This window comes from Pieris napi, chromosome 16 (assembly GCF_905475465.1).
Source record: "Pieris napi chromosome 16, ilPieNapi1.2, whole genome shotgun sequence".
NCBI classification, from domain to species: domain Eukaryota; kingdom Metazoa; phylum Arthropoda; class Insecta; order Lepidoptera; family Pieridae; genus Pieris; species Pieris napi.
The window spans coordinates 8,982,558-9,006,693 of NC_062249.1; the positions used below are offsets into that span (position 1 = coordinate 8,982,558).

General features: G+C 32.5%; 1 protein-coding gene across 2 annotated transcripts in view; it reads right to left on the reverse strand.

Annotated features, from left to right (window-relative positions):
• Nucleotides 1–1,363: 1,363 nt before the first annotated feature.
• Nucleotides 1,364–24,136, reverse strand: part of LOC125057350 (phospholipid phosphatase 2-like) — a 73,908-nt gene continuing 51,135 nt past the window's right edge. For both annotated transcript variants that reach the window (XM_047661003.1, XM_047661004.1), the window contains exons 3-7: nucleotides 8,980–9,134; nucleotides 5,814–6,034; nucleotides 4,881–5,007; nucleotides 3,185–3,367; nucleotides 1,364–1,671 (exon numbers count right to left, since the gene is read on the reverse strand). In XM_047661003.1, coding sequence (XP_047516959.1) covers nucleotides 1,540–1,671; nucleotides 3,185–3,367; nucleotides 4,881–5,007; nucleotides 5,814–6,034; nucleotides 8,980–9,134 — 818 coding nt within the window. In that variant the 3' untranslated portion in view covers nucleotides 1,364–1,539. The remainder of the gene's footprint in view (nucleotides 1,672–3,184; nucleotides 3,368–4,880; nucleotides 5,008–5,813; nucleotides 6,035–8,979; nucleotides 9,135–24,136) is intronic.

The window sequence follows — 24,136 nt, forward strand, 5'->3', positions numbered from 1 at the left end:
AGCGTACCAATTCTTGAAAGGCCGGCAACGCACTTGCGAGCCTTCTAGCATTGTGAGTGTCCATGGGCGGCTGTCCTATTACATAAAAAAAAAGCTAAAACTGATTTGCTTTCCCTAAAATATAAATTCGCTAATAATCTCTGACCAACTGAAAATTCTTAGGTGATATTTCAACTCTCAAATCTTTAAAGCATGTCAATAGTTAGTAAGCTGTTGAAACTAGAATAACGTACGTAAGTATAGAATATGGGCCTCTAATCTAGTATTTCTAAAAGGCCACTCACAAAACTCAGCTAACACTTAAGATTATGATTTACTACGTCAGGACTTTTCAGATTTTTTTTCTCTTTTACAATCTTTATATTAGATGTAAGGTCCCTTTCGTGAGTGTTCCTCGCACGGTTAAAAGTTTTATTATTACTTTACAATGTTGCTAGTGTTAATTCAAAGCTAATTGAGGTATATACCTTTTGGAATAACCTTTGTTTGTGAGCCAACAATCGACTATAAAACTACAGTTATTTTAAATTCTCATCGATTGGGTTGGCGTCTCTATGGTTTTATATATGTACATATGTAATATTTGTATAAACACAGTTTTGCGTCGCCTGCTATATGTTATATATAATATAAATGTGATGTATTTGTTTGTTAAAGAAATTGAACCTAATTAATTTGTAATTAACAAGCATTAAGTCAAATCACTGGTTTGTTTTTCAATATTTTTTATACGACGCACTCTTACTAATGTTCATCGACCTCATAAAAGCTAATAATTAAAGATATATTTACAACTTTTTTTGTCACTAATTTTAATTCGCCGATTTATACAGTACGATTATATACATTTATTATTTAAACTAATTGTTATTGTCGACTAAAAGCTACCTTTATCGAGTTAAGAGCAATAAGACTTATTTAATTATAACAGCATCAATGTCAGAGATGACGAATTAACTCTCTGAACGGATAATGAGAGAGACATCTCTCACCATGGTTGGTATGGACCATACACCAAATCGGTTTTAAATAAAAATATATGTCGGTGTTTCAGACGTATGTACATTTTGATAGGTCTTTGCATATAAAATCATTATTCTACACAATAGAAATATATGTCAATGCTATCATGTTGAAAGGTTGTAAATAGCAATTTACAAGATGTTAAAAATATTTTTCTTTATTTAAATATTTAACCCCTCGTTCATAAATACGTAAATAAAGTCTAATTGCGCCGTATTAAAAAAAACATTGTCTCTTCATTACATACATTAATTTGCCAGAAAGTGACGAAATAGTTCTATAGTTAAGCGTGCAATTACTGCTTCTGTTTTTATAAGCAAGTCTATTTAACATATATGGGACATAGTCATATATTTAATACCTCAAATGAGCAAAGTTCTTAATAGATCTACTTATTTGCCATAATACGACTAAAATGTCAAATTTGTATTATTTACGTTATTTCTTAAAACACACATTATGCACACATACACAAAGTTCCTAGTCAAAAGCCCACAGGCTTTACACAGCCTCTGGTTACGGCACTACCACTCTAGGCTCGTGAGACAGAAGCCGCCGGACAGCTTGGTGGTTGTTCCCGTCACTGCTCGATATGTCGCTGGTACTCACCACAGCCGTTTGAGAGAAGTTCTTGCATAGCACAAGCACCTATGGAAAATTAATCTAATGTTAATTCGAAGTGTAAAAAAAAGTTTGTATAATGTTCTCCTAAATTACGTTGCTTGAGATTAATCTTAAATAAAAAAAAAAAATGTTTTGTCGTTGAATAAGTTTCGAGTGCGCTAGATGAGAAATTGGAGAAACTGATCGTGGCTGGTAACACAGAAGGCAAAAGATCACGTGGCCGTTCACCAACTAAATGGACCGACCAATTGAAAGACTTATCGTCCTCAAAACTGTACACTGTAATAAGAGAGGCGCTGGACCGAAACCGGTGAAAACAGATTGACCGCTCCAGGTGTTTCCTTCCTGACCACGACGTGCAGACATGAGCTGCCGATTAAAGGGGAGGATGTATTAGTACTTGAAATTTAGTTTTATCCTTATATGTATATATAAATATCCTGTGAATTAGAATTAATTTATTACATTTTAGGTAAAAATTAATTGACACGAAATGTAAATCTTTTTTTTCGAATGTGATGTCAAGAATAATTAAGTTTATACAAGTTTTAATATATGTATTTATTTATAATGCAATATATAATTATAGCTAATAAGGAAGCTATCAGCTACCAAGAGTATTTGTGACGTAAACAGCTGGACCGATTTTGATATTTTGTGTGTTTAAGTGGATTCGAGAATGATTTAGATTAGCAATTAGATTTTTTTTAATTAAAAAATAATTAATGTGTTAATTTTAAAATAAATTATGTAGGTATTTTCAACACAATTCTATTCGCTGAACAAAAAGACATTAATATAAATATATGATATTTAATAAAGCCTAAAAAGATAGATTTTGGTTCTATATAAAATCGGAACCAAATAATAATAATTTCAAAAATTATGAATCAATATGAATTAAACTCGATTGTGTAACGAATAGTCGAAAGAGAAATGGATTATTAAATTACAGACCATTACACTTTGCTTTTATGGGAACAATTCATCGAATGCTGTGAATTACTTTAGATAAATGTTTCTGGGAAACTTTCGTTTCTACAATTACTCAACTTGAATAGCTTATCATAATATAAATTTATTGGTCTATGTTTTTTCATTTAAGTTTCTTTTCGGTTTTTTAAAGTTTTTATTACTAACTTATTAAAATTAATTTCTTTAGACTTGTTTACGGACAGGTTTCTTTTTAGTATTGGATATTATTAGTATTTTTTGGACAGTTAAAATAGCATATGTTTTCTATATTATGTTATATCAAAGTTACTCTTTGGAAATTAAATATAAGAAAATGTAGTTTTTCATTTAGTATGATTGGTCATTTATGTTTTCGTATAATATTATGTAGAGTCGTCATTTATATGTTCGCAGAGTTAGTTAACAGTAGCGATAATGTGTATCCTATTTATTTCATATTATATATTTTATTTTTATTATCGACAATATCTTAAAACTGGCTACATATATATCTTTGTACTGCAAGGATAGTGTATGTAAATAAATAAATGTAATTATAATAATATATTATCGGCAAACTTACAGTATACAAAACACTGCAGAAACCCATAACAGCACCAGCAAGTACGTCCCACCAATGGTGTCTTCGGTCGGTGATCCTCGTAAGAGGGCAGATAACCGCGTAAATGATGCATAGGATCTGAACTAGGGGAACTATGAGGACTGATCGGTTATGCCAGCTGAATGCTCGCCGCTGGAGATACCACTGAAAAAGAAATTAAATATTATGGTAAACAGACCCAAAACATGATGCATAATTCCTGTTCTACGTACCTATCTTATAAGAGGATATTGATTTTAAATAGTTAATTTTACTTTAAGTTCTTAACAATCATTAATACTACTACTGGTGTCTTACTATAGGATCACGTAGGACAACATTCTCATATTGACATTTTTTTTTCTAAGATAGTTATGTATACGAACAATATGCCATATCGTACAAACATAAAATTCTAAAATAGTTTAGTAAAACGTCACATTCGTTTATTTGTATTAAATTAATTCAAATATATAAATAAATAAACATCCTACACCCATTTAAATATCAATAAAGATGTAATTGCAACTATCAAGCTAATTCCACCTTCCTTCTTCAGATATAATTGTGGGGGACAATCAATTTGGGTCCCCTTTTAGGGCGGATGATTGCGCAACTCTTGAGTACGTAATTATAGGGAAAATTGCAACGCAATAGCTGGGGTCGTCTTGAACGGATATCCGGGGCTAAGGACCGTTGAACGAAGACCATTATAAAGACAATTCTAGTACATAGAATAACGTAGATGATAAATGGAGGAATGTAGAGAGAGAGGTAACTTTTTTTGCTTCAATAAGTTTGTATTTTGTCTAACGTTTGATTGAGAACGAAACGAAATTAATAATATAAAAATAGTTTATATATTTATTAATTATATATAAATATGTTAAAAATTCTCATAGAAGTATGCGTCGAACGAGTTATCTTGCATTACCTAAAGTACGTAAGAACTACGGCAAAAAAATGTTTACCTACGAAGGCGCACAGCTGTATAATAAACTACCCACAGATATAAAAAATATTACTTCTATCAATTCCTTCAAATCGAAGCTAAGTGAATATGTTAGACAAAATTACTTTTAAATTCATTTCTTATAATTACTTTTAATCCATATTTCTTTGGTTACTTTTATTTTTAAGTTTAGTGCATGTACGGCTATCTTTTATTGTGATTATTTTAAGAATGACTACAATTTCATGTTAATCTAAAGTATTATTCTCATGTTAGTGACATTTTTTATCTTTTTGAGAAATAAAGTCTAACCCTATATATAGAATATATCTGCCACGCCAGTATTTTTAATATTACTTATTTCAATTGAGATTACAATGGATACATTACTGAATTTAATTGTTACTAAACATTTAAGGATTTTAAAAGATGAAAACACGCTATGATATTGATATTATTGATGTAAATATAATTGTGTGATAAGGCTCAATGAGACTAACAATATTAATAAATTCTGAAACAAAACCGTTTGCTAGAAAATGTGGGTTTCAAAGAGAGAGAGTTTCCTCAGAGTTGACAAAAGGAGCGTAGGCATTCACGATCTACAAATTCTTCTACTATATCTTCGAACCTGAGATCCATAGACACACTTACAGAAACCTCGTGACTGCATAACTAGTAAAAAATTGTTACGCTCTTTTCTTAAATCGTTTAATATTATCTTACCGCTAAGAATAACCCGCAGTACACGGCGAGGGATGTGTGGGCTGAAGGGAAGCTTCTGCTGGCATCTATCTGCAGGTACCTGGAGTACCTCGTCGATGTGCAGGTGTAACTCGTCACGTACTCCGAGCTGGTGATTAATAATATTATTTTTACATTTTACCTGCTGAGTAATATGGTATTTTTATATGGATATTCATAGTTGCACCCGTCACACTTAAAAATCAAATTCCCTTTAGTTTTTATAGTTTATGAATCGATGTATTTTTCTCTTCCTGTTAGTTATGTTTGCCTATAATTGCTTGTCACATCAAATCTTGTATTTTATTGTTATTTATGTACCAATGTATCAGTGTGCCCAGCGGTGGCAAGCTTTTGTAAATAAGTATGAAAGACAAGAAACAAGAACTAGTGGCGCTACTACCTTATAGGCCTCAGATTTCTGTGTCTCTTTCGTTATCATTTGTTTTTCTAATAGGTGATCCGACTTCTGTGCCAGTCACACGCTGTAGACTTTTTGGGTCTAAGGCATGCCGGTTTCCTCACGATGTTTCTCTTCACCGTATGAGCGAGTTTTAAAGGCGCACATAGAAGTCAATTAGTGTACAGCCGGGGATCGAACCTACAACCTCAGGGATGAGAGTCACACGCTATACGCCACTAGACCAACATCGCTCTTTGGATTTGTAAAACACATAACAAAATAATTTTTAATGCAATATTTTATATTTAATTTATAAAACTGTTTATATAATATACCCAGTGTGTCAGAACAATAACGGTCACAGTTACTAGGTTAACCATCAGAACACAAATATGCCTGTGAATGCATTTACATATAAATCTCTTAAAATTTAATCTGGCAACTATAATGCAGACACTACAGAAACCATTTTTATTTTTTATAATAAATTGGTATTATAAAGGATTACTTACTCATTACAAGTGCTGGCCTTATCCGGCTCACACAGATCGAAGAAGGTGGGCCTCGGTGAGCCCACTACGCACTTCACTATTTCCATAATAGTCAAATTCACTATTGCCCCGTATATGTAGTCGCGGTACATTAGAGCCGCAATTTGCGCACTCTCAGACAGCTTGCTCTTCTTAAGCGTGTACTCATCGTCTCTGTGTAATGCAGCTTCAACAGCCCACATCTGGAACAAATAATATATGTAGTAGTAATAACACTTTATTTATTATTATTTTTTAATTTTTTTTTTAATTAGTTAATTTATTTAATTATTAAGCTTACGACGTCACACACAGTCCTAAATTTACTAATTATTTTACAAAATCTTACATCTAAAATGTGTGACGATTAATGTAAGCAGAAGTTTCTCAAAAAAAATTAAATAGAAATTAAAAAAATATAATAAAAAAACATATACGATAATAAAAGCACACATTAAAATAAAATAAAATTACAGAAATTTGTTGGCACTAAGCCGAAAAAAAAGAAAAATCATCAGCAAAACAGCGAAATTAGGTTCGAGAAAGGCACCCCACAATGCTTTTTTATTTATATTAAAATAATACAAAACAGGAGAAAAATAAGATTAATAAATGAAGACAAAATATGTAAATGGATGGTCTTACTGGTATAAGTTTCTTCCTGACAACCCAAACATAAATAATATAAACATTTAAATTATACAATACCGAATCTAAAACTACACTAAACTCAATATAAAAATACATATAGGTGATATATCAAAGTTTACCAATATGTAATATAATTCTCATGCTAGGTAGATATTGTATACGTATATCCCAGATGGGTCTCGTAAAACACGCTATTAGGCATTTACTAAGAAAATTTTTAAGGTTTGAACACCTCGGATTAATACGTAAAACTCTTAGTCCCGCTTGGTCTCTCTCTCCAGTTGTATCGGAGTGTGAGTTATGGAACAGAGAATGAATATTTGTGTTATATGAACACTCTCCACTATGTTTCAATAGAGAGTGGGGGCTGTGGGCGAAGAAGCCTGGAGAAATTATCTTTCTTGTGACACTCCGTTCGTATCATTCTCATGGGAGTACGATTTTTTTTTTTAATGTAATAGGAGACAAACGGGCAGGAGGTTCACCTGATGTTAAGTGATACCGCCGCCCATGGACACTCACAATGCCAGAAGGCTCGCAAGTGCGTTGCCGGCCTTTCAAGAATTGGTACGCTCTTTTCTTGAAGGACCCTAAGTCGAATTGGTTATTGGTTATATTTGGAATTGGTCGATATGGAACAAAGAATGAATGTGTATGTTAAATGATCACTCTCAAGTTTTAATAGAGATTGGGGGCTGAGGGCGAGAGAGCCGGGAGAAATTATCTCTCTTAAGATACTCCGGTCGTATCGGTATCCTCCTCATTGGAGTACGAATGATGAAACAGATGAATGTGAACTATATGAACGTTCTCCACTAAGTCCCCAACCACCTCAAGAACATGCCAAGTTTACAAGACCAATAAATAAAAGCGATTTTATCGGGACGTCTCGATAAAAACCACGTGCAAAATCACTGGAATGTGGAATCGTAATGCAGCTGGTGTATTTATCTTTACAACGAAGTTCTATCGTCAATTTTTCGCCGTAATCTACATTAGTTACATAGTTGTAGAATTACATTTTCAATTATTATATTGTCAGACAGACTCCGGTGAAATTTTTATTTATGCCGAATGAGATCATATAAAAATAAAATCCTTTTTAGGTGTGGCCTTCAGATTTCTGAATCTGTTTCAGGACAATTTGTCAATCTGATAGACAACACGCCGTCCACTTTTTGGGTCTAAGGCAAGCCGGTTTTCTCACGATGTTTTCCTTAACCGTTCAAACGAATGTTAATTGCGCACATATAAAGAAAGTCCATTGGTACACAGCTGGGGATCAAACCTACAATCTAATACGGTAATAAAGGTACAATCTCAGGGATGAGAGTCGCACGCTGAAACCACTAGACCATCAATGCTCATATACACAAGTTCTTAACGAGACCAAATCTGTAATGATTTGTAATATCAATTAAATATTTGTAGTACAGCGAGACCCTGTCCAGAACCCATGAGGGGATCAACCCATATTGAAAATTAGCTTAAATATCTGTTACGTGCTGTTGGCTAAAACGAATTAAAAACAAAAGATAAATAATTCATATAATCGACGAAAATAAAATTAAATAAGGCATGATTTAATGGATTACTTTATCACAGTACAAATTTAACTAGACTAAAAATAATACACTGTTATTTAAGATAATAGACTGCAGCTAATGATTAAATAGGTCAGTGCACTGTCATTAAGATAAAAATAGTTTTGTTTATATTACGTTTTATGAGAGTAAATATATGTGAACGTTGCCAATGTATAAGTTGGTGAGTTTATTTTGGACAAAATATGTTTTTATATACGCTTATACATTAATCAGCAAAACAATGCATATAAGTAATATTCATTACCAATTTTCATACACGCCTGGATCTTGGATCGAACTTTGACTGGAAGAAATCTCTTATAAGCGAAGGTCTTCCTGTACCCGGTTTGTATTTCGTAACGAAATTTTAAATAAATATTGTCAATACTATTTTCATTGTGTTTAAACCGTTTTTTGTGTGCCAATAATTAGTGGCTTCGTGGCTTAGTGGCGTATATGCCGAAGGTTTTACTTGTGATTTGAATGCATAAGAGGTACTCGTCTCTTAAAAACAAGTTTTTTTTTTTTTGGAGGCAAACGGGGCAGGAGACTCACCTGATGTTAAGTGATACCGCCGCCCATCGTACGCACAACGGACCAACCACGAGTCTAATTGCGGAGAAAGGAGTCCCACTACCCTAACCCTAACCCTACCGCCGCCCATGGACACTCACAATGCCAGAAGGCTCGCAAGTGCGTTGCCGGCCTTTCAAGAATTGGTACGCTCTTTTCTTGAAGGACCCTAAGTCGAATTGGTTCGGAAATACTTCTGTGGGCAGCTGGTTCCACATAGTGGTGGTGCGAGAAGTAATCCAAAGGTTCGTATTAGACTTACATAAAATAAATGTACGTATTGCAGATAACCTGGTAAATGAAATATATCAAAGAATATTTTATATAATTATACTTACAATAACAAAAGGCACTATGACGGTCACAGCTGCAACCAGCGAGATGGACATTGTATCTCCCGTGTGCGGGAAAGAGAGATCTGGATCGTTGCATCGGAAACCACTTTGCCGACTCGGCAGCGCCCCCACCTCCAGAAGTATGCATACTGCTGCCACTATGAACAAATATTTAAAAAAAAATTGATATTGGATCCAAAATAAATGGAGAGTTTTTTTTGAGGTTATACCAAAGTCATCTATATAAAGATACTACTTGATTTTGATGAACATTGGTCAAAATTAACTATTATCGTTCCTTAACCAACTTCCGGAATCCATATTGAGCCATCTCTCATATTTTAGAACCTGGTGAAACTTGAGTCGTGAAGCTTCACCGGCCCTAACGCGCTCAGTTAGTAGTTCTTGATATGGAGGGCGCACCAAATGGTGAAGAAATGACTTATGGTTTGCTAAAAGACGGATTCTTGACTATGGATTCAGGATGTTGTAGGAAGATAATATGTAAGTTTTATTTTAAGGTAAAACTCTTCTTAATACTCGTAAAAAAAACTTCTTTAACATAAACGCGTCTTTCATCTAATATTAAGCAGAAATTTTTGTTTGTAGAATGCGCAAATCTCAGAAAAGGGTTACAATAATTTTATTTATTAGAACTTGCTTATGACCAACATAAACCTTATTAAGAATATTCGATTGTATCGAATATTAAGCTATATTTTATTGCAATTTTTTTGTGTGTTCTTCTTTAATTAAATGCGTGTATTCGAGGTTTGTTAATTATCAAGAAAAATGTCGCTTTAGTCACTCGAGGCCGCACAAATTCTTTTAATGTATGAGGAATGGTGCTCCCATAATTACTAATACACATTCTAAACCACTTAATTAGTATATTTAATTTGCTTAAGAACCAGGGCATTCTTAACCTACATATAGTTGAACAGCTGCTGATTTAATAAAACTCAAAATGGTCTACAGTTGTCACATAACATTAATTAACCATTTATAAATTAACCATAAGCCTAAATTGTATTTTAAAACGTAGCAAATACTACAATAGAATATTATAGATCTTCATGCTATGATTTATGCCTGCAAATCACTTCCATACCTTCTCTTTATAATTTTAGTACACTTCAAAGAAGATTTGTCTTACATTGATATAAATTAAATTAAATCCAATAATTCAATAATTTTAGGAATATTTTAATACTATCTACTGCACTTACAGTTATACCCAACTCCTTTATTAAGTTTTAACGGTTACTTAACCCTATTAATGATTCGTAAGTTAAAAATTAAATTTCTTGCTTTACTTTAAATTATAATTATGTAGTTAGTATAGCTAATATATCTTTTACATTCGCAAATGTAAAAGATATTAACAAAGAAAACAGTAATGTCTTGCCTGCTTTGTCATGTAAATTTGAGAAACTGATAACCGTAAAATCTTCTATACGATTAGTTTAATTATTTTCATAGACAAAAGTGTCATTTAAGAGAATAGTTTCGTTGCCTTTGTAAAAGATTTCTAAAATATCTCGAACGATACGGATTTTCTTTGGTATGCGGGATGATTAAAATAAAACTTTATTAGTAACGATTTACGTAAAGCCTCTAAAAAAAAATGTCTTATTGCACCATTTAAACAGTACTGTGCAGTGTGGCTCATCTGTCTTCTTTCATCACAGTGTAAACACAACTTGACAGAGGGAGACGATAGCGTAGGTACTTTAGTTACGAGTGAAATGAAACAGTATGAGGTATTTTGAATAAAAGGAATACAATGTACAACATTTTTATTGGTATGAAAACACGAATTATTCACAATATATATATGTATTATGAATTTAAGTTTGTATTCTAATATTTGTGTCATACTCATGGTAGTATTGGCTTAACGTTCTCTATAAAATGTAAGCTAGTTGTTTATGGCTACGGAATGGCTCACGCGATTTTATATTAAATTTTATTAGATTGAAATCTTGAAAACGTGACTTTGACTCGGAAGTTAAAACATAATAAACATGAAATGTGAGTAATATCCTATTTTTTTGATAGATTATGCGAATGGAGGAATCCCGCAATTTTGGAAAGACGCGACATTGGCACTTCAGTTAACCTATGACAAATTTAAACTTTTGTTTTGCGTGCAAATAAAAGTATTATATATACAATATGTTAACATGTATTATGTATATATAGTTATGTTCCTAGCTATTAACTACGTTAGATTGAAAAGCTAAATTTCCACCTGAATCTTCAAGGTTAAAAATAATTGCATACTTTCAATTACATTCAACTTTCTCTTTAATTTGTGAAGAAATAATTAAATTGAAATATCAACTTACCTAGATGCATTTGATTACGTTTTTAATTAAAATATTATATAATGTGTGAGCAGTTTTAGGCGTAATTACTAGCTAGAAGTATTAAGATATATTTCATTACCATTAATTAAAACGGTAAAAAAAATACGGCTCAATAAATCTACGTGACCAGTATATTATGATTTAAAGGTGACTTAATATTAAACATCTATGACCCGTGGACTCATGTTCCTATAACGAAATAATGAGCCAAGAAAATATAAGATATATATGTCACCGTAAAATTGTAAAAACCGTTAGATTGTAATCTATCTCGCGAGATTGTAAACTGTCGAAAGATTGTGAACCTCAACGAACTGCTTACAAATTAACGTATTATTCTTCGGTAGTTATATGAAATTGTTGGGAAGTAAAATTAATCTCTAATTGACCAAAGAAGTTTGAATGATAACTAAGTTAGTGTAGTACAATCTACCGAATAATAATACGTTAAATTGTAAGCAATACGCTGAGTTTCACAATCTTTCGACAGTTTATAATCTCGCGAGATAGATTACAATCTAACGGTGTTTACAATTTTACGTTAACATATATAATATACGTACAGTTATTAAAGAAGAGGTGCTTTATTGCTGCTAACTTTATTTTGATAGTTGACAGTTGACACTTGACACTCCATTTATTTATATTGGTGATAATGGTGTTTTTCTCTTATCACCAGAAAACGGTATATTTTAAACACTCGTGATACTTAAAAATATATTTTATTCACCATCGAAATTCCTTTTAAAATTGGCTACGAGTAAATTGTCAAAGTCATAAATGGTAGAGCGCGTGTCACACAGCATATAATATTAAAATAGTAGATTATGTTGCTAGGCGCCATATATCGTAAAATGTGCTTACCTTACAAAGATTGCACATAGGATTGAATTCGTTCATAACTATAATCTATAATGTTTCTAGGCACTTTCCGACTGTTTATAAAGCAACGTTTGAACTAATTAAACGGTAATTTTATCGGTTGTTGCTCATAATTTTAAATCGTACATTGGAAGAATTTATGTCGAAATATCGAAAGTCGGTTTATCCAGTATGAGTAAGCAGGATTTTGAGAAAAGTAAAAGGACGTTCCTTTAGCCTTGAAAGATTTTGCCAGCTGAAGATGAAATTTTTATTATTCAACACATTTATTGGTTTATATTTGGCCTATGTATATTTATGAGGTATTCGTAAAATTAAGCAAAATTATTCAACAAATATAGCACTAACACGAGAAATGGGTGGGTCCGGAAATGTTTGTTGAAACTGCATCCACGCGTTAACGAACCTGTCTTTTATTTGCTGAAAGATAAAACGTTTTGTATTGATTTCAATGTTTGACTTATTCGACGGCCGAGACAATATTGGTAATGTAAACAGTTTTTGACTTGACGCGTTATCGATTAACTTAAAGGCCGCAGACTTTTGTATTTCTATATTTCCTAATATTGAATACCGACACCTCGCATAGATGATAGAGATCTTAGTTACAGATTAAAACGCAATTATTTACCACAGATTCACAATTAATTTAATGAATACTGACTATACGATGATTGAATTGCTAAACGTCAAGCATGGTTGTAGTAGAGGTGTATTTTCTTTGTAATGTGTTTTAAATGTCTTATATAGAAACAAGTAAAAGATAATATAATATTTATAGCATATATATTATTAAATATGCGTGTTTAATCGGCGGGTTTTTTTCTTAAACAATTATTGTTTAGGTATGGAAGAAGGCTGTCCGCATTGTCGTGAATGTAGGTGCTGTTTAGGTATAATTCATATTTTAATCTCGCTTTTATGCTTGGATGTAATATTGATACAAATATTACATCCAAACATAAAAAACCCCGGCTGTGCACCAATTTACTTTCTGACTATTTATGCTAATTAGCTCGTTCGTGAAATCGTATGACCTAAAACGTCGACGACATCAGGTACAGAAGGTGCACCTGTTTGTCTATAAAAAACAAATGATCACGAAAAAGAAACAGAAATCTGAGAGAGACCTAATGGTGGCTGTACACACTCGTCGAGACACCCCGAGACAGGCCGAGTGCGAGAGTGTACAGTAGAGCTCTCGTCTCGCCTCGCTTCCTCGCAGTTGGTCTCGCCTCTCTCGGTCGCCTGTCGGTTTTTTGCGCACGAGTCAAAGGGTCTCGCGAGTAAAACGAGAGCGACCTGTACACACTCGTTCAATCATTAAATTTTGGATAATATTAAAACTTTATGATCCTAATTACCAATTTCTGTTGCGGTGTATAGTGACCATCTTCTTCTTCGCCATGGCTTCGTATTTTTTTTTAATGGTTAACTTGAAGAATATTATAATAACTCATTGCACAAAGACAAACAGCAGCAGCGGTTGCCACGTCCATTATCAACGGTGTTTTAAATACAATTAACGTAACGAGTGTGTACAGGCTGCGCTCTTCTCTCGGTCCTCTCGGTCGAGACTCTCGGCGAGAAGCTCTCGCCGAGTGTGTACAGCCACCATAAAATGTTGTGGCGCCACTGTTTCTAACGCAACAGAAGTCGTAAAAGAAATAACCTAGCCACAAGAATGTATAATAATTCCGTTAACGTGCTCTTTATCTACATAATTTAAAGCCTTTTCACAACCTTTATCGGGAAAATAAATAAAGCATGATGTGAATAATCCAAGAAGAATGAATCGATATTTATAGTTGCAATTAAAATACTTCGAAGCCGAGTCATCTTCAATGTTCGAAATCGGACCATTTAAAGAATTCAGATCAAAAATTTCATATGTTTTACTGAATATAATTTTCTTAATTACTTTCTTCGAGAACGGTGGAAGCATTCGGATGTCAAAACATTTTAGGTCGCAGAGTAAAAGAAAATTATCATTTACTAATGAATTATTTAAGTAAATACCGAGTAATATAATGTTTAATAACAGATTCAACGTTTAATATTTTAGAAATAAAAATCGAGATAAGAAATTTCAAATATATATATATAGTACTAGCTGACCTGGCAAACGTCGTTTTGCCATGTCATTTATAATAAAAAATAGGGGTTGATCGTAGAGGGGTGAAAATTAGGGGTTGTATGTATCTTTTAATGCTGTATTATAAAAAAATAAAAATTTATCTGAAAACTAATAAAAAAATTTAGGGGTGGACTACCCTTAACATTTAGGGGGATGAAAAATAGATGTTGCCCGATTCTCAGACATACCCAATATGCACACAAAATTTCATGAGAATCGGTCAAGCCGTTTCGGAGGAGTTTAACTACAAACACCGCATGCTTTTTCTTTATTACTCTTGTATTACTTTACTAATAAACCAATGTAACCAAAATAATTAGTGTTTTGTAACGTCACACTGTGAAGGCATTAGCGTTAAAACGTGATATAATTCGATTATATAAAAAATAATGGTTTTATATAATAATACATATCTACAAATGTATTATCAAACCTTAAAAGTATATACTTTTTAAGTTAAATTTGTCTGTACACAGCAAATTATCAAGAAAATGAAGTGATCACATCCGGTTGTAAGCGGGTCATCCGAATTCCAAATGCATCAGACCTAATTGCGCAGAGACGAACATTACCGAGCCTAATTGATAAAATTTCGCCTATTGTAATAATTCTCTAGAAGAATAGTTTAAAATTAGGCAGAACGTTAATAGCTAGCTATGCTATTGTTTAATTTAATACACGTGTTCTATTAAATATACAACATATACAAATAACCAAATTTAATTTTTGAAGTGAAAACTTCTTTAGCGGCGTTGTACACTTTTTATGGAATGGGTAACAAATTTTAAACTCGCGTCAGGACACGTGACCTGATCGAAAATTCGTAAGACGGATGGAGAGTAGACTATTAGTATTTAATGTAATATAAATTGTCATGTTTGTGTACGATAGCGCAATAAATAAATATTGTATTCTACCACATAAATGATAGTACTTTTATACTGATAATTAAAGCAATTCGTGCAAAATTACTCCCTAACCATTCCATAATATCAAAAATGCACAACATTAATATTTAAGTTTTCACTTCTGCCGGCAACCCGTCGTTTTTTTTAATTAATAGCTTTTTATGTTTAATAAATTATTGTAATATTTTCTCTGTATGAGCAACGAACTATTGGCCTCGAAGGAACCTTGACCCAGAGGAAGGCCGGCCATATTTCTACGGCACCAATGAGTATATTATAAAATAGGTATTTTATTTTTGTATTTATATTTTCCAGTAAACTGTTTATATAATTAACTATAATAGCTTGATCTACTCTTCTTTCGAAAAATTGGTTGTCTGTAATATCGGTTTACGGACGATAGTTTAATGTGACAACGTCATGACAAAACATTGATGAAATGATTGCATACTTAAGTCTTCGAGTGGAAGAGAGATAGATGCGGTGCATGCGTACAATGAGCGTAACGGGACAATGAGCATAACGGGACAATGAGTCATGGCTTTTCGTGCGTACTGCCAGCGTTCATCGATGTATAAGACGTTGTCACTTCAAAAACTGTACGAAAAATAGCGATATTCTTTATAGCCGTATTAAAATCTTCGCTGTATATATGCGTCCAGCCCAAGTAGGTACCTACCAAGTTAGTAAGCAGTCGCCCACGCATCAATTTTTGTCTACTAATCATGCTTTCTCTCCATTTTGGGCTGACTGACATGTGTTTCGCCTAGATTATATTTGACATTCGAAATATATAACATTTTAATCAAACAGTCCGGAACTTGAATAAAATTTCCGTCTTTGTTTTTATTTAGTTCCCATTGGAGTAGATACTTCTTCCCCTTTGGAGTGCGCCGTAGGGGTCAACTGCACAGGCGCTAATTAGAGATTTAAGTTGGCACCTGGTAGATAGTACCGGTGACCTGGGACCAGAGCTGTTGCTTTCCTACTACGAATAAGTAATACAGAAAAAATAAATTGAATTTAAAGGAACCAAACTTTTTTTTTTTTAATTTTCTATTTATCCATTTTTTATAATATTGTAAATACTGTATATTTGTGTGTTGGAAATAAACACAATATGATCAATTATTTTTTTTTAAATATTTTTAGGGTACATTTCTATATATAACGTAGATAACATTATAAGCCCGTAAATATATCAAGTCACATCGGGTTTATACTTCATATCCTATATTCCATGAGCTACAGAGAATACTTAAATACATTTATGTAAAAACACAATATTATATAGAACGCAGAAGAAATAAATATTATACATATATTCGCAGTACTGTATGTTTTTGCCGCGTATCACCATGTGGAACCAGCTGTCAACTGAAGTATCTCCGAACCATCAGGTTAGCCTCCTGTCCGTTTGCCCCCTGATATATTAAAAAAAGGGTGCGTGTACCTACTTATGTACGCGCGTAAGAAGTTATACTTCTTTGGAATTATTGAAAATAGTTTTTGATTGCATGCAAACAATTAATTACAATTAAATAATCAAAGACTGGAAAAGGAGTCATTATAGTCAATAAAGTTCAGTTTACATTTGAAAAATTAAATAAATATTTATTATTATTCTCTTACATTGTTTTTAAATTATGTCCAATGCCGTAGCATCTTCCGCGGGCAACTTCATTCTGTTAATTTTGTGTATCGGTGCGCGCGCATCGTAAAAATTCACTCTCATCAATTTTTCATAACGCGCCTAAAGAAGTATAACTTCAAAAAACACAATTTTTCAGAATAAAACGAAAGACTACTGATTTTTAAGAAAAATCTTACATGATTCCATTACCTCATAACATAACAAAAGAATATAACCTATGTCTCAAATTCCTTAGTTTATTTTATTACAAGTGACCGTACACCGTGTGACGACCCTCTCCCCGCGTTACGTAATATTGTCAATCATAATTGAACAGTAGTTACGATGGAGCCGTAGCGTATTTATTATTATAAAGCGGCAAATTCATTGATGTTCTTCAACTAAATAAGCTACGAAAAGCTAATCTGTACTTTACCGATTAAAATTAATGATTGACGTCAGAGAACATATCTCTCATTTAAGCGTTATGTAACAATTACATACATAAGTAACAATTGAACCTGATTTTATGTATTTGTATTTAATCAGATCTGATTAAATATTTTCTATGCGAGTGTTATGCTTGGTACGTATTATCCTAAAAAAATGTCCCTTGGAGCCAAAAAGTCGACGGCGTGTGTTAGGTATAGGAGGCTGAGCATTGAGTGTCCATGGGCGGCGGTATCATTTAATATCTGGTGAGCCTCCGGCCCGATTGGCCCTGTTTTTTTAAAAAAAAACACTAGTTTCCTATTACTTTCTTATTAAAAAAAAGGTAACGCGAAACAGATACATACCATCTGAAGCCAAGGGTTGTGGCGATACTGGTTTGGAGTAAAAGTCCACCGTCTCACGAGAACCGAGAATTTTATTATATTCACGGAAACGGCATGTAAATTCAGCGTATTTGAATAGATGTTTTTTATCTAATCATACAAAAAGAGATATAGTAAATAAACACAAATTTAAGATAGTTTGTACTAAACATATATAGTGCTTTTTTGTACTAAACATATATAGTGCAATCATTATAATATGTACAAACTAAACGCTATTAAAATTTTATTACTGCGAATTTGCAAAGTTTTCCTAGCTTTCATGCTTCAAAGCTTGGTCAAGGTTCATACATATTTAAGAAATGTTCTTTAGAATTTATATAGTACTGGAATGTATGAAACTACAAAATGTACAAGGTTTGAAATATAAAATCACGCAGTTTAAATAGAAAAGCAGTGGCGCTATAACCTCCTTAACCCCGAAACTCTGTATCATTTCGTTGATATTTTTTTTTCAAATAGGCGAAATAGGTGATCATCCTTCCGTATCAACACACCGTCGACTTTTTGAGTCTAAAGGCCGATTTACATTATCTTAGTGTTTAGGAGAGTGCTTTAGGATAGTACTTTAGTTGAAACATGTAAACGCTACTTGCTTTAGTAAACGCTACGCTAAAGAACTTGCCTTTCAAGGTTTACTAAAATACTCTCCTAAACACTAAGGCACGCCAGTTTCCTGATGATATATTCCTTCACTGTACGATCAAAAATATGCACAGAGTATAATAACTATTCTGCGTTTGACACACCGTTTTTGCTGTCATTTCAAGATTTTGGGTGTTAGATGTTTTCTCTACAATGTTTTCTACTGTCTATTCAATTAATAGCGTCAATATATTAATTAATCGGGGTTATATCGCACGACATAATCAAAATTTCACTTTTAGATGAGTCGAATAAGTTATTTTGGAATGCAGACAAGTTTTTATTAAATTAACGTGTTGCAGTGTGACCCCATTTTAAACGTGAGTTTATTAGTTAACCTACTTTGGTCTTAATTCGTATCAGTTTAAAGTCCTAATTAGAATACCTCCTCGTTATGTAATTTGATAAATGTAATTAGCGAATGAGAAATATAGTTATTGCACATGTGTTCAAAGGATTACGACTTTTTTGTTATTAGGGAAGTAAAATAAGCTACTGCTATTTAAAACTTTATATTTTAGATTTAACCAAATAAGATTATTTATTTTTAAACAAACTGTTTGTCAAATTCTTCGCAAAGTTTCAACTCTAAACCGCGCCATTTAGTTTATTATAAGTGTGCCTTATAAAATATATGTTACAAAAATCATATTATATAATAACATTTCTATAAATTTACTGGCGGACTCGACAGACGTTGTCCTGCATGAAATTTCAAGCGATTAGGATATTAAACAAAGTATGAAAGTACCGAATGCAGCGTCTGCCGGGCTGATTTGTGAATCTAAACCATCCAAGGCGCCACCCAATTTAAAAAAAAAATCGGATTCAAATCGGTCCAGCCGTTTAAGAAGAGTTCAGTGACATACACACGTACAGTAGAATTATATATATGTAATTATATATACAATAAATAGATAACTACTTACTAACTATGAAGATACGGATCCCTCAGTTTTTAGTACCCCAATATTACAGTAGTTAAATAACTTTATTCAGCCATAAGTGTTGACCACTTTTATAACAACTAGGTACCAACAGCAGAAAGGATAATTTCAAAATTATAAAGTATTCCATATAGCACCGTTAATTTCCCGCCAATTTGTTGACAGCCGGAAGTGATTATCTGGGCTTTTGTTTAGTGGAGGAAGTGATTTAGTGCACGTGCGAAATACGTAATTGCTAATTCGCAACCTGCAAACAATAAACGAATAAAAAAGATCGTAATCGAATCACGTTTATACTGCTTAAATTAAAAAATGTTGTACCTTTGTTTTGACAAGAATAAGAACAAAAGAGATGGGTACTATATCACAGAAGAAATATTGTATATTATCTGTGGAGTGGAAGTGTACAGTACCAAAGTACCAAGTGGTACTGGGATCGACGTCCCTGCAAATAATGTATTTCTGTTCTAAGTAGTATACCCGATCACAGAAAAAATAGTCCACTATTCTGTGAGAAAGTTATTTATTTAGATTTAACAATATGGGATATATTAGTTCTATATCAAATTAGTATTTGTATGATTTACTTTAATTACAAATTTGTAAGTAGTGCAATACTGACCCACAAGCTTACAAGTTTGATGGCTGGACCATTGCTGCAAATATTAGAGCAATCATAATCCATTTCAATAGATTTAAACCTTAAAACGTATCACACACTTATAATTATTCACAGTGAGTTTAAAATCTCAAACTAATTTAAATGACTTTACTAATAGAATGCTCTTTTTACCTCTTGAATTGCCTTCTGAGAGAAGATAAGCATATCGGAGACTAATCTATTACTATTCCTTAGATAAGTGGACTTAATGTAAAATAAATGAGGTATCTCAATGATAACGTAATGATACTTTAAGTTTCGTTATAGTTTTGAAACTATTTGCCGTTTTAGAGACAATTTATTTTATTTTCCGAATAATTAATTTTTTGACTGCACAGGTGTTTGATCATAACATTTAATTATATATATATTATATATACTAGTGGACCCGACAGACGTTGTCCTGCTTGATATTTCAAGCAATTAGTAAAGCAAAATATGAAAGTACCGACTGCAGCGCCATCTGGCGGGCTGATTTGTGAATCTAAACCATTCCCAGATCCCCTTGAACACACACAAAAAATTTCATCAAAATCGGTCCAGTCGTTTGAGAGAAGTTCAGTGACATACACACTCACAGAAGAATTATATATATAAAGATATATATACGTATATATTGAAATTTATTTGCGAGAATATGGTACAAAAGTATTATGGTGGTACAATCTAAACTTCGCATATTCTGCCACATACCTATAAAGGCGTGCAAATTTGTCCTAAAAGGAATAGAATAGACTATAGAGAATATATCACATTTTAAATCATACCATTATAGTCAATTCATTTATTATTTATGACATTATTAAAATATTTTATTACGTTAGTTAATTAATATTATAATTTTTCGCTCATATAATCATTAATAGAATAATATTTTTTACAAAAGTTAGGTTAGGAGAACGACCTTTCAGGGACACTCCGCAAAGAAAAATAGAAAGATTCATTTATTTAAATTTTAAAGTTAAAGGCGATTCGGTTACAGAATTAAAATGTTTGCTACACGTTAATTATATAAATGTTTAAAAAATTAATTGGGATTCTATTATAAATAAGACATAGGCTCTATTTAGTCCAAAATACATACGTTGTACTTACAGGCAGTAGTGGAATTGAAAGTCAGTTTAAGTGGCAATAAAAGACGCTGGTATTACTCATAAAAAACTTTGTATAATACAACTTTATGGTATTGCACTTCAAGTTTGTACTGACTTTAGAGATAAGGTAGCTTTTGCTCACGATTTCCTTTAATCAATTATACAAAGTGTAAGTAAAAAGTAAAAAAAAATCTGTGGCACTACAACCTTTTTAGGTCTTAGATTTTTGTATCTATTTCATGATCAATGTGTAATAGGCAAGTAGGTGATCCGCCTCCTGTGCCTCAATACACGACGTCGACTTTTGGGTCTAGTAGAGCGAAATTGAGTAGAAAGTAAATAGAGCGAATAAAACAGTACAAATAATATTATTCTATTGATGCTGTAGTTCCCGGCTCTTAAAGCAAGACTTGGTAGATGCGCTGAAGTCAGAAGTACATAATGCAAAGGCCCAAGAAAAGTTTTTAATTGTAATCAACCCTCTACCGATAAAGTATACCGCTAATAAAAAATATATTATTTATTAAGGAACAAGTTACACAATCGCTTCAGGAAAACGATAGATTTGTCTCAGTACGCGATAAGGCTGACACTGAACTTTAAAGGAAATCGTCACGAATTAGGTGCGTCAACGCAGCTGATAACGCATTTTGACGTTGACTGTATCAGAAAATTGATTTGTGCCTAACATTGTTGTCGTTCGTAACCCTCAATGGCTTATGACGCACATTTCTGCGTCTTTCCTTTTTCTTCATAGACATAATCTCTCTTTTTGCCCGAATCCGTTTGATGTTATGACAAGATGAAGATGTGTTAATGCTCTGATAGAGAGAAAAACCCCTGATTCATAGTTGGGTTTGAGATATGTACGTTTGACCACTAAAAGGGTGCCAATATAATGTGAAATGTGATATGACTGTGTGTCAAGTTTGTTCGTGACTGTACGCCGTGACAACTTTGAGAAGGTGTCAACGTTATGTCAATAATGTCAAGTATCGTATGGCCACCCAGTCGAATGTCAATAAAGATATGTCGGGGTCACATCTATGGTCTATCATTTGGTTATTTAAATTCTAATAATATTTTAACGGACAAACTATTTTCAGTATATTTATGTAATAATCATACACATATCGTTAAGTAAATATGAAAATTTGAAATCAATTTACACATTATATACGTTACAGTGAATAATTATTAAGTAACGCTTAGAAATATTATTTTATTTATTACACTTCATAATACAATTGATATAATTAAATGAAAAGGAGCGATCAATATCTTCCAGGAAACCACTGTGAGAAAAAAATTTGATAGCAAGAAGTGCAAAAATAAATAAGACATATAGTTATGTAGACAAAACTATTGCAACAAAACAAAGCAATTAAAACTTATGTAAACAGTGATCAATATTAAAAAAGGACACATAAAAAAGAAAAGTGCACATGTATTACTATAATTTTAGATCATTTTTACATCAGTTAGTACGAAAGTTACGGATACTATTATGATTTTATATTCTTAGCTACCATTTATTATAAGGTGTGAAGAAGCCACAAGTATGCAAGGTTAGAGGTACATTATAAAATATACGTTTTTTATAAACAAAAGACTATCGTCACGGTAATATCGTTCTATGGAAAGTGTCGAATTTCTGTGACCACACACAGAGTGTAACTGATATAGATGAATTCTAAATAGCTCGTTAAATAGTTGTAATCTACACCGTTGGATACAGAAGCAAATTGTTAAAATAATCTGACCGTTCCACTCAATGGATTTACGTAATACGTTTAACTTTAATATTGGAGTTACAAGTACGTGAAAATAACTGCCTGAGTTAAAGACCATTTGGACTTAATACAAAATAATAGAAGTTACTTATTGAGTCATTGATTACAGCGTAAGTAGTAATTGTAAAAATAGTAAATATTTTTTTGAATCAATAATATAGATAAAACGGTTTACACCATTTAAACGACGTACATTATGTACTAACAAAGACAATGTACTAATAATTTGCTCGTCAAGGTGTGTGCATAGTGTGGGGTTGTATAAGTGTGTGTGTGTGTTTTAATTAATTTTAAGTTTGTAATCATTTGCCATACGGCCAAGCTGAGGTCTTTTTCCCATAGTGCTTTATCATACGTATTAATTTTTATACATTCGTTGTAGAAAAATATTAGCAAAATACAAGTGAATCCTACAATTTTTTTTTAAATATGATGAAGTTTTGTAATACAGTTATAGAATGTAACTGTCTAACCACAAACCCAATGCAATATAAGCTGTGGGTTGACGTGCAAATTACGATTTCATTATATATAATTTAATATCTTACTATTGTACTAGTAAACGAAGATGAAGCAACGTAGTAAAATGATATTGCTTCATTATTACCGAGTAAACGTTACAGCATTTCACATTATTATTTTATAAATGTTATCTGTCAAGAGTTTAATATAGTATATATTACTTTAAGTTTTAAAAATACCTATAAGAAATAGCCTAGTTAATCGTGACGTTCTCAGTTAGCGTCGCAGATGAGAAATGGTGGTTCAAAAAATACTTTTTTAATGTGCCCAACATCAGTTGGTGACGTAAAACATATTGAGATACAGACGGCAGATTATAACCTTCACAGAAAAATAATCAGTAAAATGCATGCATGTATGTGGGTTGAGCTGTAGCGATCATTAAGGGTTGCAGCGCCATTCGCTAGCGTATATGTACGTTCCCTTATTTATAAGTTGAATCATTTCGATCGATTCAATCAAGGTTGATTATCATTACGTCTGTATTAAAGTAGATGTACTAAGTTGTTAAACCTGTGTACATTGACATTATTATAGGTTTTGCTGTAGGAACGAGGTCTTGTGGAATATGTTGTCTCCTTATTTTAAACAGACAAGTAGAAAGCATAAGCTAATAAGTATTTAAAGTAAACAGTGTATCCAAAATGGCTTCATGTGTCGATGTCAACAATGAGTGTCAAGTGTCATCCCACGCGTCAAATGACACCGCGTCGAATTGATGACTTGAAAA